An 18,622-nucleotide genomic window follows, 5' to 3' on the forward strand; every position below is an offset into this window, starting at 1 on the left:
CCGAAGGCGCAGGTGAGACATTGGACTCGGCAACTATCTATAGGAAGTGATTCTTTACACATCTACGCCGATACCTACTAGGTGCTATGGATTGACTGGGTTTGAACAGTTTGGTGTTCAACAGAGAATGGCAAATAATCCTGCTGACTACCGTACTAGAACCAGTTACTCGGTCCATCCATCGAAAAAAGTGATTCCTCAGGCACCCATATAGTCAGCAACCACGTGATCCCACAAATCTTTAGCGAGTCTGCCGCACCGCTATTTTCGACCCGCCGAGAATTGAGCGTTCATCCCATCCAACAACACCCGGTCGACCACCTTTCCCACCAATCCCTCCCTCGACCACAGTCAACATGTCTGACAACGGGGATGTCGAGGTTGCGACCTACCCGGTCCTGCCCAAGGAGGTTCTGGCCGAGCAGGGTCAGGTCAAGCTGTTCAACAAGTGGAGCTACGAGGACGTCGAGGTCCGCGACATTTCGTTGACGTGAGTTCTTCTCTGGCTCTTCGTTCCCTGTGTACGATTGGGCATCTTGTTTCGCTTGATTTGAGGCATTGGATGGGAAACGCAAGAAGAAAAAAAATTCAAGACTTACTGACTCCCGTTCTTCAGTGACTACGTGAACATTCGCCAGCCCGTCTACCTCTCCCACTCCGCCGGTCGCTATGCCGCCAAGCGTTTCCGCAAGGGCAGCTGCCCCATCATCGAGCGCCTTGTCGGTTTCCCTCCATTTTCAGGTCTACCAAAGTGTTGCGGCTAACTCAGTGATTGCAGACCAACTCGATGATGATGAACGGCCGCAACAACGGAAAGAAGCTCATGGCTACCCGCATTGTGGCTCACGCTTTCGAGATCGTATGTGCAAAAACACTTGGGTGGATGAGAAATTTGTTGCTAATTGTGTCCCGCAGATCCACATCATGACCGACCAGAACCCCCTCCAGGTCGCCGTTGACGCCATCGTCAACTGCGGTCCCCGTGAGGACAGCACCCGTATCGGTTCCGCCGGTACCGTCCGTCGCCAGGCCGTCGATGTGTCCCCACTGCGCCGCGTCAACCAGTCCATCGCCCTCCTGACCATCGGTGCCCGCGAGGCCTCCTTCCGCAACATCAAGAGCATCGCTGAGTGCCTTGCTGAGGAGCTGATCAACGCCGCCAAGGGCAGCTCCAACTCTTACGCCATCAAGAAGAAGGACGAGCTGGAGCGTGTTGCCAAGAGCAACAGGTAAAGGGATTGTGTTGGGTTTGTTCTCCGTTTGGTGCTCTGTTTATGTATCCGGAGTGGACGGGGGTTATGCTAGGATTCAGTGGCACGTTACCGCGCTGGAGGGAGCACGATCCCACTAGAGCATGAGGACGGCTTTCGTTCCACTGTAGTTGCGGTGCCATCCTGAAGGCCTAGGGCCATTAGGCCTCATTCCTAAAATGAAAATTTCTTTTCAATTAATCCTATCCACCCAGTAGTTACAGAGAAGGCAGTCCGTAAACAAGTATAAAAATGAAAAAAGCGAGTTGGGTCAAACTGAAGACTGGGCCGCTTATCGATAGGCGAAGAAAAAAGTTTCGCCCGATTCTCCCCCAACCTCCTCCACTCACCTCTTTCCCGCTGAATTGCTGCGTCGCACTCGGGCGCTGAACAGAAAAAAATGGTGAAGAGAAAGATCGGGGCCTTGGAAAAGGTCGAAGCAGACCTGTAAGTGCGCTTTCTGCGGCGTGGTCGCGGCCGCCGCTCAGAAACTTCGGTTCACGACACTGACCTCAACCTTGCGCTTCGCAGGCCCAATCTACAACACAAAATAAGGAGAGACCCCAAGTAAGTCAAATGATTCGAACTCCTAGATTTAGAGCTGACCGGTCTGTTCTTCTAGATCCTACATTGAAGATTTCCGCGCCCAGCACTACCAATATGAATCCCACCGAGAAATTTTCATGGCGGCGCCCTCTGCGGCCACTGATACTGGCATGATTTCGCTTCGCGATCTCATTGACTTCATCTCTCATGTCGCCGACTGCTACCCGGAAATCTTAAAGGATTTTCCGCAGCAGTTGATTGACATGCTGATGCAACACCATCTGGTGTTGGAGCCCGAGCTGCGCGAGAAGATCGTGGGTAGTCTGATGCTTCTAAGGAAGAAAGAACTCATAGACTCGGCAAGGTATAAACTCATGGATCAAATATTTGAATCACGACGCTAACTGAAGTTTCTACAGACTACTTCACACTCTGTTCCCGATTCTCATCTCGACACCGAGCAAGACTCTACGGGCACTACTGTTCCAGAAAATCCTTTCCGAACTCCGCTCCGCCAACTCGAAGACTATCAACCACAAGCTCAACCGGACTATGCAGACTGTGCTGTTCAATCTGGTCACATCGGACCGTACATCATCCAAGGGTGTTTGGGCAATCAAGTTGACTCGCGAGTTGTGGAAGCGTCAAATCTGGACAGACGCCAAAGCCGTCGAAATCATGAAGGAGGCGAGCTTGTCCGAGCACGAGAAGGTCATAATTGGTGGCGTCCGCTTCTTCCTCGGCGGCGACAAGGAGCGAGAAGAAATGGAAGACGAGAGCAGCGATGATGATGCCATCGACGTTGGCCGTGTCAGACACCAACTGGGAATCAACAAGAAGACAAAGAAGAAAGCTCGCGCTGCCCAGAAGGCGATTGCAACGGTCAAGAAGCAGGAGCGCAAGAAGAACCAGCCGCACCCACTCAATTTCTCCGCGCTTCATCTGCTCCATGATCCCCAGGGTTTCGCGGAATCTCTGTTCTCAAAGCACCTTCAAAACACCAAGGCCAAACTGAACCTGGAGCAGAAGCTTTTTGTGCTGCAACTGGTCAGCCGTCTGGTTGGTCTTCATCAACTCCACATCATGCCTCTTTACTCCTACTTTCAAAAATACCTGACGCCCCGTCAACCTTCCGTCACTTCTTTTCTGGCATCACTGGCGCAGGCTTCGCATGAGCTTGTGCCCCCAGATGTTCTCGAGCCTTTGATCCAAAAGATTGCGAACGAATTTGTCTCTGAAGCATCGGCCGCGGAGGTTGCTACCGCCGGTATGAATGCTATCCGAGAGGTTTGTGCTCGCCAACCGCTGGCGATGAATGAGGCCTTGTTGCAGGATCTTGTCATGTACAAGAAGAGCAAGGACAAGGGCGTCATGATGGCTGCCAAGGGACTGCTCAGCCTGTATCGAGATGTCGGGGCGCAGATGCTCAAGCGTCGTGACCGTGGCAAGGACGCTTCCATAAGCCTTCGGTCCGGTGACAAGGAAGAAAAACGCTTTGGTCAGCAGGAACTGGGAGGAATCGAGGGTCTTGAACTCTTGGAGAAATGGAGAGAGGAGGAGCGGCGCAAGAAGAACCTGGAGAAGGGCCTCCCATCCGATGCCGAAGATGATGAAGAGGAAAATGAAGAAGACAATTGGGCTGCCTGGAATGTCGAAGACGACGAGGACAGCGATGACTCGGGTGACTGGATCAACGTGCAGAGTGACGTTGAAATTGATCTCAGCGATTCCGACGACGACAACGACAAAGCGCGTCCCTCCAAAAAGGCCAAGCAAGATGGTGATGAGACTGAGAAGAAGCCAGATGCCGAACAAGAGCAGCAGAAGCTCAGCACTCTCGCAACCACCCGGATCCTCACACCAGCCGATCTCGCCAAACTAGCCGAGCTCCGGGCCCAAGCGTCCGTCGATTCCCTCATGCCAGGCGCCAAGTCCCGTCGCCCAGGACAGACCTCGACCCGGCATGCCGACGACCCGCTGACAGCCGAAGAAATCGAGGGTCTGGCAGCTCTCTCCGCCGGCAAGGCCACTCGCGAGGAGCGCATCGCTCACGCCAGGGAAGGCAAGACGGAGCATAAGAGTAAGGAGGCTAGGCGCAAGGAGCGCAAGCAGCAGCAGGGCAAGAGTACGACCAACAGGGAGAAGGCACGGAAGAAGAACTTCCTTATGACGCTTGGCAAGGCGAAGAGTAAGAACAAGCGCAGTCTTATTGAGACACGTGCGGTCTTGAAGGCGCATCATGATCGACAGAAGCGTGGAGGGAAGAGAGGTAACGCGGGTATGTAATGGTTTTGTAGATAGCTTCAAAATATACTTCGCCATAGAATTCATAAGTCGCGCCTGCCTCAACAACAACAACAACATGCACTTTCCTTCTCGTCCTCCCATCTCTGTTTACCTTCCTCTTCTTGTTCCTGTTCTCCTTCCCTCTTCCTCTCTCTCTCACACGCTCATCATCCATCTTCTCGTCTTCTTCATCCTCGCCGCTTCATCCTCCCTGCTCTTCTCATCCTTGCTGTTGTTACCTGGCAACTTGCTCTCACCTCTTCGGCAGGATCTTCTTTATCCTTGCTGTTGTTATCTTGCAACTTGCTCTCAGCTCTTCGCCGGGGTCTTCTTCATCCTCGCTGTTGTTATCCTGCAACTCGTTCGCTCCAAACGGAAACAAAAATGTCAGTGGCTATATCCATCGGACAGTTATATTAGAGCTAACTTTGAAATTACGGAATATCGGATTTCAACCACCTCCAACAGCAAATGCACTCGATGCAATTCAAAGGCACACGAGGGGGCATGCCGTCCTCGGTGCCGCGGTTGCGGGAAACCTCATCTGGGTAAGTGCAATGCCTGGTGCAACCGTTGCCGCCGCCGAGGTCATGCTGCCCGCTTCTGCTCCCAGCGCCGTCCGCAGCACGGCGGCACTGTCGCCGTTGCCACCGCACAGACAGTGATGTACAACAATTTCCAGGCAGGAAGCTCGTTTGTTCTTCAGAATGCGGCCCCAGTCTTGTACCAGCAGACCCAAGCCACCGTTGCCGGCAACAAGCCCCGCGCCCAGGAGCGCAAGGCCCTGGAGGAGGATAGGAGCGCGGAGGAGAAGAAGGCCGAGAAGGAGAAGGACAATGATGACTTTGAGATTGTCCTTGACGCTTGAGTTTATCCTGTACAAATTATCCATGTATATTTAACCATGTATGTGTATTGCAGATGCGAGACGAGAATCCAGAGCTTGCTTTTTTTTTTTTTTTTTTCTTTCTTTATTCTGGCAGTTGAAATGAGCTGAATGATTCCTCGGCCATCCAGACATAAACAGATGATGTTGTCGATGCTCAGATATCATATTGTGGCCTAAGGCACAAGGACTTACATAACCCTTCGCTAAATTGAAACACGGAATCACATGACCCATGATCGCGTCGCGTCCAGCCTCTTCATTCTTATCGTTTTCAATTCTTATCTGCCTCTTTCCTCCCCCCTTCATATCTCTTCACGAGGAGGAAAAGGTTGCCTGCATCGATCAACATGATGCCTTCCACCGCCAACGTCACCCTGTCCAAGCGCCGGCGCTTCCAGCCCCCCATCACCAGTTTCTTCTCCTCGACGCCCTCCGACTCGACAGACTCGCACGCCTGCCACGTCTCGCATAACCACTACTCCGCCGCGACCTTCTCAGCCCATCCCGTGGTCTCGGCAAAAGTCCAATCCAACCTGCTGAACGTTGGCATGCGAGTCCGCAAGTCCGTCGCCGAGGGCTACAAAACCGAATTGAAAAAGTTATCGGCACCACCACCAGTGATCTCAGCACCCGAACCACAGAACGTGCGCGTCGTCCGCCCCCACAGCAGCACGAGCTACGCCGAACTCGCTCCATTCTCTGGCATCTCCAAACACTCACGAGACATGCCCAATGACCGTTCCTACGCCATCAATCCAAATCAATTTGTCGTCGACGACGACGGAGACGCCTTCTCCCTCCCGCCGAGCAGCCAGGAGTCCACGTCATCCTACATCACATCCTCGAGTCTGAGCCAGAAACGGGCCCTCGATCCGGACAGCGACAGCGAATTCGTCGTCATTAATGACGACCCTTGTCCTCAGATCCCGGATGCATCCCTAGCACGCCCGATCCTCTCCCCGGTCGGGGTGCAGCGACGGAATACGCTTGCCGTGCAGCACCATCAGAACATCATGAAGTCGTCTGCTATGGACACCGATGACTTTGAGGAGGCGGTTTTCCTTCGCAGGCGGGAGGAGGTCGATGCTGATTATGTGCAGATGGACTGCGCTTGATTATTTTGGATTGTATTGGAATCTGGTCACTGGTTGGCATTCTGTTTTTGTTTTTTCCCATGTACAACATCCTTTTTTCTTCCCTGTGTTTTGATTTGTTTTGGATTTACTTGTTTTTTTGTACAAATACCCATCCCCGGCTCGTGACTTTCAAGTGTTGAGGTCGAGCCATCTGCTAGGTCCAGATCTTGGCGATTCTATGCGTCTATTACCACCAACATTGTTTTCCGTCTCTTCTACTTAGAAAACCAAATGTTCGGTTCAAAACTCCATGGCAATTCGCTCTCTATCTATCTAAAGACAACAAAGCAAGATGTGCAATGGGAAGTTGTGCATGGTAGACGAGCTCCAGAACAAAAAAAAAAGTAAGATACAATAGAGACAGACATAAGATGATGCTTCTGTACTTCAAAAACGACAAAGGGGAAACCCCACAAATGCAAGATATGTATTACCACCAGGTCCAACGAAAGAATCAAAGCTCGTCTTTCCGTTCATCCTCCTCCTCCTTCTCCTTGGCCGCCTCCTTCTCCTTGGTCTTCTTATCCTTGGCCTCGGACTGCTTCTTGGTCTTCTTTTTGTCGTCTTTCTCCTTCTTGGCCTGTCGTTCCTTCTCGGCCTTTATTTTGTCCGCAGCTGAGGTTACCTTGTCTGCGGCGGCGTTCATTTTCTTGTACAAGCGGTTCAGAACGCGTTCGAACTCCTTGATGCGGGAGTCGATGTCCGCCAGAGTCAGGACGGGGTCATCCGACTCCGTGAGCTTCTCCTGCTCGGCAAGCTTGTTCTCTAGCCAGGGGTGGGCGTATTCGTAGGCCTTTGACAGGATCGAGAGCTCGGTAGGAGTGAAGAGTCCGTACGATGGGCCGGTAGGCTTGGCCGCGGCGGATTTTTTGGTGGAGGTCGGGGACGACGAGGTGGAGTATGGGTCCTCGGCGAGATCGTCGAGCGGATCGCTCGAAGCGGCTGGAGTTTCGGTGGAAGAGGAGGTGCTGCTTGATTCCGAGAGCGAGGACGAGTATGCCGCCTCGTCCGCCTCGAGCTGTCTCTTAAGTTTGTCCTGCATTGCCTCGGCGTTTTGGATTAGTTCCTTCAACAGCTTTACGTGCAGTGGCCGGGCAGAGTTCTCCTTCATTCGCTTCTGTGCCGGTTCGACAATGTCCTTCAGATCCTTGAGTTTTGACTGGAAGTCCGCTGTCTTGGCGTTGTCGCTGTCCTCGTAGAGCCAGTCGCTGTGAGTGGAAACCTTTTCGGACAGAATGGTTAACTGGTCCTTCTTGACAACCTTGACAAACTCTTCGTTGTCCAGCAGATCACGGCTGCGGTAGATGAAAGACTCAAGTTCGTTCAGGGCTTCTTCACGCAGGACGCGATCACGGTCCGACGCATCGAACGCAGCCAGACGGTCCCGGATTCGAGTCATCTCAGAAGGGGAAGGGGCCTTGGTTCCAAGCGGAGTTGACTTCAGGCCGATGGGAATGATCTCTTCCTTGGTCTGGGGAGTTGCTTTCTTGCTATCTTTGCTGGCAGTGGTAGTAGTAGAAGACTCGCTGGAAGACGACGTTGTAGAAGACTCCGCCTCTGGCTCAAGTGTGATGGATTCGCTGGGTTCGTTTTCTTCGCCGCCGAGCGGTTGCTGTTCATCCTTCTTGCCGAGGCCAAAGAAGCCTTTGACATCGTCCACAACGCTGCCCTTCTTCTCGGACTCAACTTCACAGCTCACAGTCCCACCGACAACTTCCGGAAGCCCGTCAACGGGGCTGAGGCGGATCGAGAACTTGGTGGTGATGTTCGCGGTCGAGCATCCAAAGGAATCCCGGAGTCGGGCCACGGAAGCCGTGAGGTTCTGGGTCTGCACGCTCAATACAGGCAGCTCATTATCTTGGTCGACGAGCTGGTAGAAGCTGAATTCGAAGTCGTCCAGGTTCTTCACAGTGACCTGCTTCTCTGGGCCAACCTGAGAAGTAGCTGTGAACAACTTCTGATTCCGCTCTTTACCGTCAGAGTTCCATTTCAAGGCGATTGGATAAGAGGCTGCGTCGCTGGAACGGATGTCTCTGACGCGGAAACTGGAGCTGAGCGCCGCGCCCGTGAAGGCGGCGCCAAAAACGGCCGCCTCATCGGCATTGACGTTGGTCCGGATCTTCTTGGAGGAACCACAGACCGTCTCCAGTTCTTTTTGGACAAAGGGAGTCCGAATGGCACCGCCGTGCAGAACAACGGAGTCAATGTCGCTCAGCTGCAAACCAGCGGTGGACAGAGCCTGCTCCAATGGGGATCGTACACGGGCGGCATGTTGCGAGGCCATCTTCTCAAAATTGGCACGGGTGAGCTTGTACTTGAAGTTGACATTCTCGTCATACAAGCCTTCCAAGCTGGTGTGGGTTTCTGAGTTGGCACTCAAGACCTGGCGAATCTTCTCCGCATCTTTCCAGAGTCTCGCCATGGTCTTTCCATGGGCCCTAACTTCGGCCGCTGTGACCCTGTCCTTGAGCTTCTTGTCCTCCACCAAGTGGGCAATCATGTCGTCAACAATGAGATCATTCAGAGAATCACCACCGAGCGTCTTGTCCCAGCCGGCTCCCAGAACATGAACCTCTTGAACCGTCTTGTTGTACTTGCCAACATCCTTCACTTGACGACTCTGGAAACGCAGGACGCTTGCCGTGGTCGACCCAGCGCCCATATCGAAGACAACGTGATATTCCGGCTTCTCGCCATTCGAGACATTGGGGAATTCGCGGCTGGTAGCGTAGTTCAAGCCAACCGCCAATCCATCACTAACCATGGCCTCGATATTCAGACCTGCTAGCTCCACAGCCAACTCAAAGCTGCGCTTTTCCTCCGCGGTGTAGAATGCGGGATAAGTGATCACCACATCGCGAATATCCGATCCCGCGCCCGCTAATGTGTCGGCATTGGCCTTGATCTGCTTGAGTTGCATGGCCAGAATCTCCTCAACCAGAAACGCATCTTTCCTCTCCGCGGCCCCAAGCCGATTGCTGCGTAATGCGACAGAGTTGCGGTCACCTGGAGCGCTGTCCAGCTTCAAGGCGGGGAATCGGCTCTGATAGCTTTGGACCGTCTCATCCTCGAACGGAAGCCCCAGTAGCGTCTTCAAGTTGATATAAACATCATCGGGATACCGAGCCGCCAGAGCGAGCGCATCACCGCCGTAGAATCGCTCGGGGAAGAGGGCGTTGGGATCGCGGGTAGGCTTAAATGCGACAGCTGCCGATTCCTTGCGCTTTGAATCCTTGGTGAGGACGATCTCGAGCGGAATGCCAGGCTTGACGAGGGCGGCCTTGAGATATTCGGTGCCGACATCGAGTCCAAGGACGGCTGAACCGGCGGCGGAGGCTGGGCCCGCGAAGCTGAGGAGGAAGATCAAGAAGGGAAGGATGACGAGGGAGAAGATTGGAGAGGTTGGTGACCGAGACGCCATGGTCTCTGTAGTTGCTTCTCCGCTACGGAGGTAGGCCTATTGTCCAAGAATTGATCTGCGGTATAGAAGTTGGTCGCAAATTGATCAGTCGGCCAGATGATCCGGGTGTGTCGGTGATCGGCCTTGCCCGAACGGAGATCGTGGGAACCCTGGGCAGCTTCGATGGATTAGGGAAGGAGAGTCCAGGTAGAGAAAATGCGCAGCTGGACAAGAATCAGGCCATTGTCAGAAATGCCACTTGGCAGTTTGGAGCTCCTTTGATGAGGGAGACCAACAAGCTGGGAGGACACGTTGGAGGTGCAAACTTGCCAAAAGCGGTATGTTTGCACTGTCCAGATCCACCGCCCGAGGACAGCCCTAAGAACTACTACCGTAGCCTACGACATGTAGAGGTTATTATTACTAAAGGCCTACATTGTATATTTACTGCTGATACGGAAGAACGTGTGTCTGGGTTGGACAAAGCACTCGACTTTGCCTAAGAATGACATGGTTTCTGCTAGAATGAACTATACAACAACCACCCCCGGAAGAACTTTACTAGTCTAATATTAATGTTATTATTAGCTACTCCGGCTCAATTCTATTACATTTTCCCTGACAAGACATAAAACTACACCATAACGCTAGATGGCAGTAAATTGGACGCCAAAATGGACAGCTTTGACCATTCCCTTTACTAACCCCTGCTTGACTATTTATGGCGATATAACAACTTCGACCACATGAGAATAACAATAAAGATGAATCAGAAATGTCACAGAGAAAATTTTTAGAAGAGGACAAACTCAGGAAGAGAAGCTAAGACAGTCAAGAACAGAAGCGGCATAAAAGATGTCTTGGAACCTGCAGGATATCCACTGCCTTCTGAATCATTCCTAATTTTTGCATCAAAAGCTTCTACTTTTCTACTTGTTGAGTATTCTAAGCTTTCCTCCAAGAATGCTTAGCTTCTATTTGCAGCCTGTCAAACCCATGCTCTCCACATGCACGTGGGCCACTTGCAACAGCGGATATTGTTGCTGTTTCCAAGGGACCGTAGTGGCTGGCCCAGCCGCGCCTCCTAGTGTTGTACCCTCTAGCGCTGGCCCATGCTCGCCGGTGCGCCTGATAGTTAGGAAGCCACTTGCTCGTCTCGGTGACCCAATGGAAAACGAATATGAAAGTTCTGTCCAGGTATTACTTCGTGGATTTTTTTGTGGGCTTGGGTTCCCCTCATTCTCCTGGGAGAGCAGTCGTTCGTGGGTTAACCATCTTGCACCGGCAATCCACGGAAGGCTGGGGCTAAATCCGTGGGTGCATTTCCAGGCAACCCCCTTTTTTCGCGTTGTACTCTCAATCGCTCCGCTGATGTTAAATCAAAACAACGGCAGGTTAAGGTCTGTACGGGACGAACGGACTAGTCCCGCGACATATTCTGGAGATTTGATCAACAACATTCATTGTATTGGCACTGGATCTACTAGCATACAAAAGGTATTGAATACAGGATAGTTGCACGAAATGGTCTTGATGTTATGCACAGACACTAATAAACACATTGAATTAAGGTCAACTATATAAATTAATTCATTACTAGCCCTCCATCGTGAACTCGGAGGCACTTCACGCATGAGGCAGTCAACAACTCGAAGAAGAATTTTTTTTCTATGGGTTTTCGTCGGGGCTTTCTCATCCATTCACCACCAGAATGTTGACCAGAATATCAGCGCGGTATCATAATATGTCAATGCCAAAGCCAATCCGAACCCCAAACCCAATTCCAAACAAGGACGCTTGTTCCCACGTTTAGAAGAAGGCCATGAGCATAGCCAGACCGGGGATAACACCAGCCAGCGACTTCTGGGACAGAGACGCGGCGGCGTTGTAGGTCGGGGCCGGGGTGCTGGGAACGCTCGAGGTGACCGGAGGGGGAACGTACGGGGTCGAAGTGGGAGGGGCAGAGGACATGGGGGGAGGAGACACCGGCGGGGGCACGATGGTGACCGGGGGAATCACGCAGGTGGAGGTCTGGCTTCCAGTGACGACGATGGTGCTGGTCTGGGTCATCGAGGTGGGGGTGCCGCTGATGGTAGTGGGAACAACGGGGCAGGTGGTGGTGGTCCAGGTAGTCCAGATGGTGGTCCAGGTGGTATAGGGAGGCACAGTCACGGTAGGACCGCAGCCACCGGTGCAGGTCACAACGGTGGAGGTGGTGATGGTCTTGGTCGAGGTGACGGGCGAGGTGACGGGATACGAGCCACTAGTGTAGGTGGTGACGGAGACTGCAAAAGATAGTTAGTCACTGCGTATAGCTAGAAGTGTAGTTCATATACGTACAGGGGCAGGTAGTGGTGGTCCAGGTGACGGTGACGGTGGTCACTGAGGGAGGAGGAGTAGTCACATAGGGAGGAGGAGTGGTGTCGCAAGGAGTCGACACGGCCGGCGGCGAGGTAGGCAGCGTGGGGGTGTCACACGGAGTGGACGTCTCCGGAGGGGGAATATAGGAAGAGCTCGTATCGCAATCCTCCCCACGCTTAGCTAGAGCGGCATCATTGGGCAGAGCGCTGGACGAGACCAGGCTGGCGGCGCAGAGCAGAAAGATAGAGACGGCACGCATCTTGTCGAGTATGTTGTAAGTAAACGAAAGGCTATAGGACCTGTAACGAATGGAGGTTCCTAAACGGGAAATATGAAGTACAGCGGTACGAGAGCGGAAGAGAATGAGGATGAACCAGGAAGAGGGCCCGGCGGGATGACAGGCACATTTATGTACCTCCGGGCTGGACCCAGCGTTCGGCTGGCCGCGAGTGGGACGTGGCGACGATGCAGGGCAAACCGGTCTGCCTGCTTCTATTCGTGGCATAGTGCGGGAGACGAGCCCGTACCACCCTGGTAAACCATGCTGGGGCCGCCGACCCCGTTTCCAAACATGATTCTACACTGCCTCAAGCGAGAGCGGATCCTGCAGCCGGGTATTCTTCCGTGGATCCTAGATTGGGCGGAGCGTTAGGCCTGCGTCGGAAGGATGCACGCTAAGATACTAGCTCAGGCGTCGTTGGCTCGGCGACAGGGGAGCGACCAATGATAAATTCACCTCGCGATAGAGCGAGTCGATTTAGTTAGTCCATTTGGGGTCCAGTTGTGGCGGGTCCAACTTTTAGTCCCTATTATTATTATTATTATCGTACCCACTTGTATCATCCGGAACGAGACCGATCGATAGCTCACCTGGGCTGCAGTGGGGGTACCCAGATCGGTGTCTTCAGCCGTGATGAGTGCTGGGAGCAATTTGTTCCAATGCCTCGTTCGATTAGAAATCGACCGCCGGTATGGGGACTCTGACTGCGGTACGGCCAATCCATCCGGCAGACACCTCAAAAGATACCTGCTGCAGCAGAGAAGAGACAGCGGGCGTGTCGGGGTTTTGTGGGGAAACCTCGCGAATGAACGGCCGCGATATACATGGCTACTAGCCCTAAGGAGGACAGAGGCCCTCGGACCAAGATATTTGACCCGATCATGATTGGTGGATTGCATTATCGTAACTTCATTCGGTCATGATCGCTCCTCTTCGGAGAAGCAACCGACGGGGTCATGGCGTTAGGGTGACAGGCTCTGCCCAGTGGACCAGTCATGCAGACCACGAGTGTTCCTGCAGCAATCCGGGGCCATCACTGCCAGATCGAATACGAGTCAAGAATAAGAAAAAAACAGGGGAGACTGGACACGTCCAAAAGAATCCAACCGAAAAGCCATCAACGATCATGCCTCGGGTGTACCTGACGGAGGCGTAAGAAATGCAGGTAACGTTACATGACCGCAAGACCTTTCGCTCCGTCGTCCGACATGAGGAGCTGACCCACAGTACACTACTGTGTGTGAGCTGGCGGCGCCCAAAGCAAGACCCTCCACAAACATGCGTGTGGTAACTGTGCTTGCGAGCGCTAGCACTGGAGCAACCCTGGAACCCAGGGGTCAGAGAGCCCACGATTATTGGCGCGATACCGGGCATCAGGGGTATTAGGCTTAGTGATGTCAATGGCGGTTTCACGGGGCCCTGCTTTGAACCTTGGCGCCCACCCCAGCTGGTGTCTCGGAAGCGATGGCTCGCCACTCGTATTTATTTTATTTTTTTAATTCCTGTGTAATAAACATCAATTGAGGTCATCGTGCGCCGGAGGAATACATCTCCGACCCCTTCCAGGCTGGCGGAATTAGCCCCCGAAGGTCTGGCAGGTATGGCAATAAATAATCGTGGACGAAGTGCTGGAAACTGGGAAGGGTGCAGGGGGAGGTGGAAACGGGGGAGAAAACAACATGTGAGACACGGATTTTGGCCAGATCAGTGGGATCCATGCAACCAACGTGAGTCAATCGTAATTAACGGCGAGCCTTACGGTCTTGGCTTGTAGGCTCGCGCGCCATGTCTCGGAGTCTAGAAGCCTGGTGATATTCATTCTTGGCTGGGCGCCTGTTTCTGTTTATTTAGGGGGTTATTTAACTCCTGGGCAGGTTGTGTCTTGTTGGTTGGCTCGGATCTTAACAGTCAAACGGTACCATGGCTCCCAATTTCCCAGAGTCCGGGAATGTGGAGATCTATTCTTAGAGAGAAACAATAATAATAGCAATGTGAGATGGTCCGATAACAATACAATAGTCATGATCTCGCCAGCTGGGCAGCCACAACGGTTCAAGACATCAATCTAATCGTCTTCCTCGTCAGAGCCACTGCTCCACCCGGTCTGGTAGGTCTCTCGAATCTCGCCCAAGCCATTAACCAGCGCCTCGCGCTCATCCACCGACACCATCCGTGCGGCAGTCGCTTCAATTGCCTTGATTCTCTCGGCGGTTCGCGAAGAAGTGGTCAGCGCCGCAAAAATGTCCACGCCCGACCCGGTCTTCGGTGGAGTGAACATGCCATGGGGGAAACTATCGAGTTGGGGGAAATGAAGTGGCGTGTGATAGCTGCAGCAAAAAGTTAGTCTACTGGTCATCATCACACCCGTCAGTCAGCAAACCACGCACCTGTGAAGCATCGGTTTCGAATGGTACAGTCGGAGTTTGCGCAGATGGCCAATGTCCCCTGATCCAGATGCATCTAGCGAGGCTGTCTGATTACCCGGCTCGCTCCCGCGGGTCACTTGAATCTGATTGAAGATATGAGGTGTCTTGCTGTCTTCGCCACCATAAGTAAAGTCGATATCAAACTTCGTTTCGACTTCGGATGATCCATCCTCGTTGAGTGACCGGTGCTGGCCGGCATCTTGAACAATAGTCGACTGCAGCTCAAAAATATTGTGTGTGCCGTCATCCCCGGCAAGCGAGGCCTCGAATTGCTGGTAGGGCCGTAGCCTCGACGGCAGTGTCACAGTCTCAACGGCCGAACTGATCAACGCCGATGTCTGCCACTCTGAGTGACGATCAACATTAAGATATCCCGGAAGCTTGGGTGGCAGGTCCATGATAGGGACGTAAAGATTACACTGGGGCGATATAGAGCAGAGCGACCGGGCCTTGTTGACGTCCTTTTTGATCTGCCGGTGCTGCACAGAAATCAGCATACATGTCCCTGCATAACATGACGTGCCACTTACCCGCTGGACCCTGGTGCCATCCTCAATCGCCCAAGACCAAAGACTCGTCTTCCCATACTCATCTTTCAGTCTGTCCACATAGCGAGCCGCAAACCCACCCCAAGCATCGTCTGACCCGAGGAATAACTGTAGAACTCGCAGCTGGTCGCACTCCTCAACAAAGGGCCGGAGGTCGCGATCTAACAAGTCATGTTCCTTGTCGAGCTCGCTGAAAAGTTCTTCACCTGCGTCCCAGTCTTCAAACGGCATGATCTGGGAATTCAATTCATACTCGTTCAGCTGCACGACTGACTTGGGATGATAGAACACTCTATTGTAGTCTGACCAGTAGCGCACCGTCTCCGAGGTCAGTCGCGGTGCTGGTGTGCCGGCGTCTAGACTCTTTTGGTATTCACTCTGCGGGATCGGCGGTTGTTTTTGAACCACCTCTTGTCCATCCCTGATAGAGAGATGTTAAAAGTCCTGTGCGAAGATACTCTTGAAGGTGCCTACCATAAGCTCTGAGCGGCCGTCGAGTCTTCCGTTAGTTCGTAAAGCGCATTATACTTGCGAAGAGTGCCAAAGCCACCCTTCAGATCATAGATCACTGTGCGTGGAGTGTACGTCTCGGAGCCATCAGCTCCAACACCCGGCCGAAAATGGACATCATGGTCCACGGGTGGCTCCTCTTCGTTGTACGTAAAGTATGATTCCTACGGATGATTATCAGACCAAATACCACCGGTCGCACCAGAAAGCACTACCTGCAGGTTCCAGAAATGAGTTGCCAGATAGTTGGCCCGCTGGCCGAACTGCAACGAGACAATCTCATGCATTTGTTGAAGATGGCGAACTGAACAGTATCTTCGATGTCGCACAGACCAGTCCGAGCGTGAGATAGTCACCTGACACAATATGGCTGATTAATCTGTTGTCCAGGGCAACGGTCAGCTGATCCTGCCCGCTTGGGCAACAAACATCGTCACTCGCGCGACTCCACAAACGGTGATTTCCTCTCGTCCATCCCCTGTCATGCTCCTCGCCTGCCCATGACCCGTTGATAATCCTCTGTCGCCTGGATATATCAACCCCCGACAACGACACCCGCGATGGAGTCCCCCACGCGTCCCATCCTCAGCCCATCCAAAGTCCTCCATCCGGTCTCCCCGGAACGCATGAATCAACAAGGCCTGCCGGTCTCACCATCACTACCCACAGACCTCCTCTCCCTACACCACAAAAATACCAAGGGTGTCTCTGAGGTTCAGGCCAAGGTCGCTTTTCTGAACAATCTCTCGCGGCAGGGGAGCCCTGTTTCCGCAAACCGGTTGTCACCCGCCGACAATGCCGCCCTGCAGAGGGCCATACTAGGCCGCGAAGAGGCCGAGTCTGCTCTTGCCTCAGTATCCGACCAGCTTTCCGAAGCGCAATCCCGAGAGCGCCGCATCAGCGAGCGTCTCGAGTCTTTGCTAGAGGAGTTGCATGGGACCAAAGAACGCCAAGCACATGAACGCTCCATCTTCGAGAAGGAAATTCGAAAGGCGCGCAAAGAGGCATTTCGTGCGGGATCGACCCTGGTGAAGGTGCAAGAAGAATTCAAGCACTCGAAATCAGAAGTCAAGGCCTTGAAAGATGAGGTCAGTGCCGAGAGGGAGGCTAAGGATCAGGCGAAGCAGGAAGCATTCGAACGTGCCTATGCTCTCGCCGGCCTCACGGAAGAACTCCAGATGCTCAAGGAAAAGCTACGCTCCGTTGAAACAGACCATCGTTCGAGTACGCTGGAAATCCGAGCACACGAGATGCGGAGAGAAGATGTCGGTCGGATATCACTGGCAGAAGGCGACCTTGCCTTCTTGACCACCCCCCGCCGGCCAAAGAGAGCTGCTGCGGATTCTGTCAGGTCCCCTGTACCGGAACAAGAAAACACAACTGAAAATACGCCACCAAAGAGACAACGCCTGTCAGACTGCACACCTCAAGTCGAAAAAGACGATGCCGTGGATACGGATTCAGCACCATCGAACCAGAATCAAGACGAACTGGACGATCTTAAGGACGAGCTGAAGTATGAGAAGCGCCGCAGAGTTGAAGCGGAAGAAATGATTCACTTCCTCAACATCGAGTGCCAATTCGAACGGTGCTCATGCCGCATCGCGGAAAGCCAGGGTCGCCGCTACATTTACGACGCCGAATATTTTGAGAAATACCAAAAGCCCCAGTTGGAAGAGGCCGCACGACGCAGCGCCGAACGAAAGAGCGCGGAATCTATCCCAACCAGACATGCCAACCCGATTTCTCCCCTCGACCGCCCTCAACCGGAGCCCATTGTCAAGTCTGAGCCAGCAGATCCACCAGAGAAGATGCAGGCCCCTGCAGAGCCCTTGGTGACCTTCTCGCCGGAAACTGGGACCTTCCGCACCTTCCCTTCGCCCATTCGAGACAGCGCCAGACCCACGCCACGGGATTCTTTCGCAACGCCCGAGCTGGCTGAACTCCATACCGGCGCTCATGAGCAGCCATCTGCATCTTCCAGTGCTGCTCCTTTCGACTCATTCACACCCTCGGGTGAACCCATCGGAACGTCTCACACCACTCCAGACGTTGCAGAGAACCACGAACGCCCGAAATCCATAGAATATCGACCTACGCGACGCCCTGCTGAGCGAGAAAACCACCAGCACCAGCCTTCGACGCGAAGGGTCCCTTTGCGAGCAGCACCCGAACCTCACACTACCATCTCCGACACACCCATCAACCGAGAAGACGCCCTAGCGCAAATCAGGGCACGGCGGGGCCGGGCCCGCAGTATGAAGCGATCCGTGAGTGCGAATGAAGCTACTGGCCGATCAGGCGGCTCATCCGGCTCCAGCACGACGACCCCAGGCAGAGGCCCCCGGCGCGTCCCCAACACCACGCGGCCAATAGCCAAAAGCGAGAACGACCTGGGTGAACGCCGCGACTTGAGCGCCCCCGTTCGCATGTTCCGCCGATGATTGATTTGATCCGTATCGGGTTGTCGTACTTGCATAGTTAGCGGGTTGGCCGGATACATACAATCGGTTTCTTATCTTTTCGTTTGGGTGTGTTTGTTCTTGTCGATTTCTTCTCATCTCATTAAATACCCCCCCTTCCTTTCTCGGCGTTCAGGGCATGCGGTGCATCACGTCTATTACATTACATTCGTTCTTTTGCATCATCGTCCTCGGCCATGGCTTCATTGTGCTCTTTCCGACTCTTGCATCGCGCTCAAAAACAATTGGCTTTTTTATCTTGTCTGAGCCTTGTTTTGGTCTTTCGTTGAGCTGTGGCGTCAAGAGTGTTTTACCTGTCTATCTCGCATGCATATCTGTTCTGACGGCGGTTTCTATACCTTCTTGTCTATAGTTTTAATACCTTGGATAATTCACACTTTCTTGGTCATTGCTCCCGAATATAAGCACTCTATAATGCTGCAACTCAAGATAGGGATCAAATTTACGTCGCCATGAAATGTATGATATGGCTTAGACATGAACAACAAGGCACAAGCAGATCAAGTT

At 53.1% G+C, this 18,622-nt stretch overlaps 7 protein-coding genes across 7 annotated transcripts; 4 read left to right on the forward strand and 3 right to left on the reverse strand.

Moving 5' to 3' along the window:
* Positions 1 to 356: 356 nt before the first annotated feature.
* N7474_004716 (40S ribosomal protein uS7) lies at positions 357 to 1,233 on the forward strand (the record flags this gene model as incomplete). The annotated part of the gene is made up of 4 exons (XM_057196131.1): positions 357 to 490; positions 617 to 719; positions 779 to 859; positions 916 to 1,233. The coding sequence occupies 4 exons, from the start codon at positions 357 to 359 to the stop codon at positions 1,231 to 1,233; spliced, it is 636 nt and encodes a 211-aa protein (XP_057053527.1).
* Positions 1,234 to 1,650: 417 nt separating this feature from the next.
* On the forward strand, positions 1,651 to 4,082 carry N7474_004717 (SDA1 family protein; the record flags this gene model as incomplete). The annotated part of the gene is made up of 4 exons (XM_057196132.1): positions 1,651 to 1,697; positions 1,782 to 1,817; positions 1,873 to 2,160; positions 2,216 to 4,082. The coding sequence occupies 4 exons, from the start codon at positions 1,651 to 1,653 to the stop codon at positions 4,080 to 4,082; spliced, it is 2,238 nt and encodes a 745-aa protein (XP_057053528.1).
* Positions 4,083 to 5,318: 1,236 nt separating this feature from the next.
* Positions 5,319 to 6,086, forward strand: N7474_004718 (uncharacterized protein; the record flags this gene model as incomplete). Its single annotated transcript, XM_057196133.1, has 1 exon — positions 5,319 to 6,086. One exon carries the CDS (start codon positions 5,319 to 5,321, stop codon positions 6,084 to 6,086), a length of 768 nt encoding a protein of 255 aa, XP_057053529.1.
* A 475-nt stretch (positions 6,087 to 6,561) lies between these two features.
* On the reverse strand, positions 6,562 to 9,528 carry N7474_004719 (Hsp70 family protein; the record flags this gene model as incomplete). The annotated part of the gene is made up of 1 exon (XM_057196134.1): positions 6,562 to 9,528. The coding sequence occupies one exon, from the start codon at positions 9,526 to 9,528 to the stop codon at positions 6,562 to 6,564; it is 2,967 nt and encodes a 988-aa protein (XP_057053530.1).
* Positions 9,529 to 11,316: 1,788 nt separating this feature from the next.
* N7474_004720 (uncharacterized protein) lies at positions 11,317 to 12,127 on the reverse strand (the record flags this gene model as incomplete). The annotated part of the gene is made up of 2 exons (XM_057196135.1): positions 11,317 to 11,792; positions 11,848 to 12,127. The coding sequence occupies 2 exons, from the start codon at positions 12,125 to 12,127 to the stop codon at positions 11,317 to 11,319; spliced, it is 756 nt and encodes a 251-aa protein (XP_057053531.1).
* Positions 12,128 to 14,213: 2,086 nt separating this feature from the next.
* N7474_004721 (misato family protein) lies at positions 14,214 to 15,919 on the reverse strand (the record flags this gene model as incomplete). The annotated part of the gene is made up of 5 exons (XM_057196136.1): positions 14,214 to 14,475; positions 14,536 to 15,053; positions 15,105 to 15,543; positions 15,597 to 15,796; positions 15,848 to 15,919. The coding sequence occupies 5 exons, from the start codon at positions 15,917 to 15,919 to the stop codon at positions 14,214 to 14,216; spliced, it is 1,491 nt and encodes a 496-aa protein (XP_057053532.1).
* A 273-nt stretch (positions 15,920 to 16,192) lies between these two features.
* On the forward strand, positions 16,193 to 18,076 carry N7474_004722 (uncharacterized protein; the record flags this gene model as incomplete). The annotated part of the gene is made up of 1 exon (XM_057196137.1): positions 16,193 to 18,076. One exon carries the CDS (start codon positions 16,193 to 16,195, stop codon positions 18,074 to 18,076), a length of 1,884 nt encoding a protein of 627 aa, XP_057053533.1.
* Positions 18,077 to 18,622: the final 546 nt, after the last annotated feature.

The sequence above is a fragment of the Penicillium riverlandense genome, assembly GCF_028828495.1.
Source record: "Penicillium riverlandense strain IBT 135883 chromosome Unknown utg000003l_segment0_segment0, whole genome shotgun sequence".
NCBI lineage: Eukaryota > Fungi > Ascomycota > Eurotiomycetes > Eurotiales > Aspergillaceae > Penicillium > Penicillium riverlandense.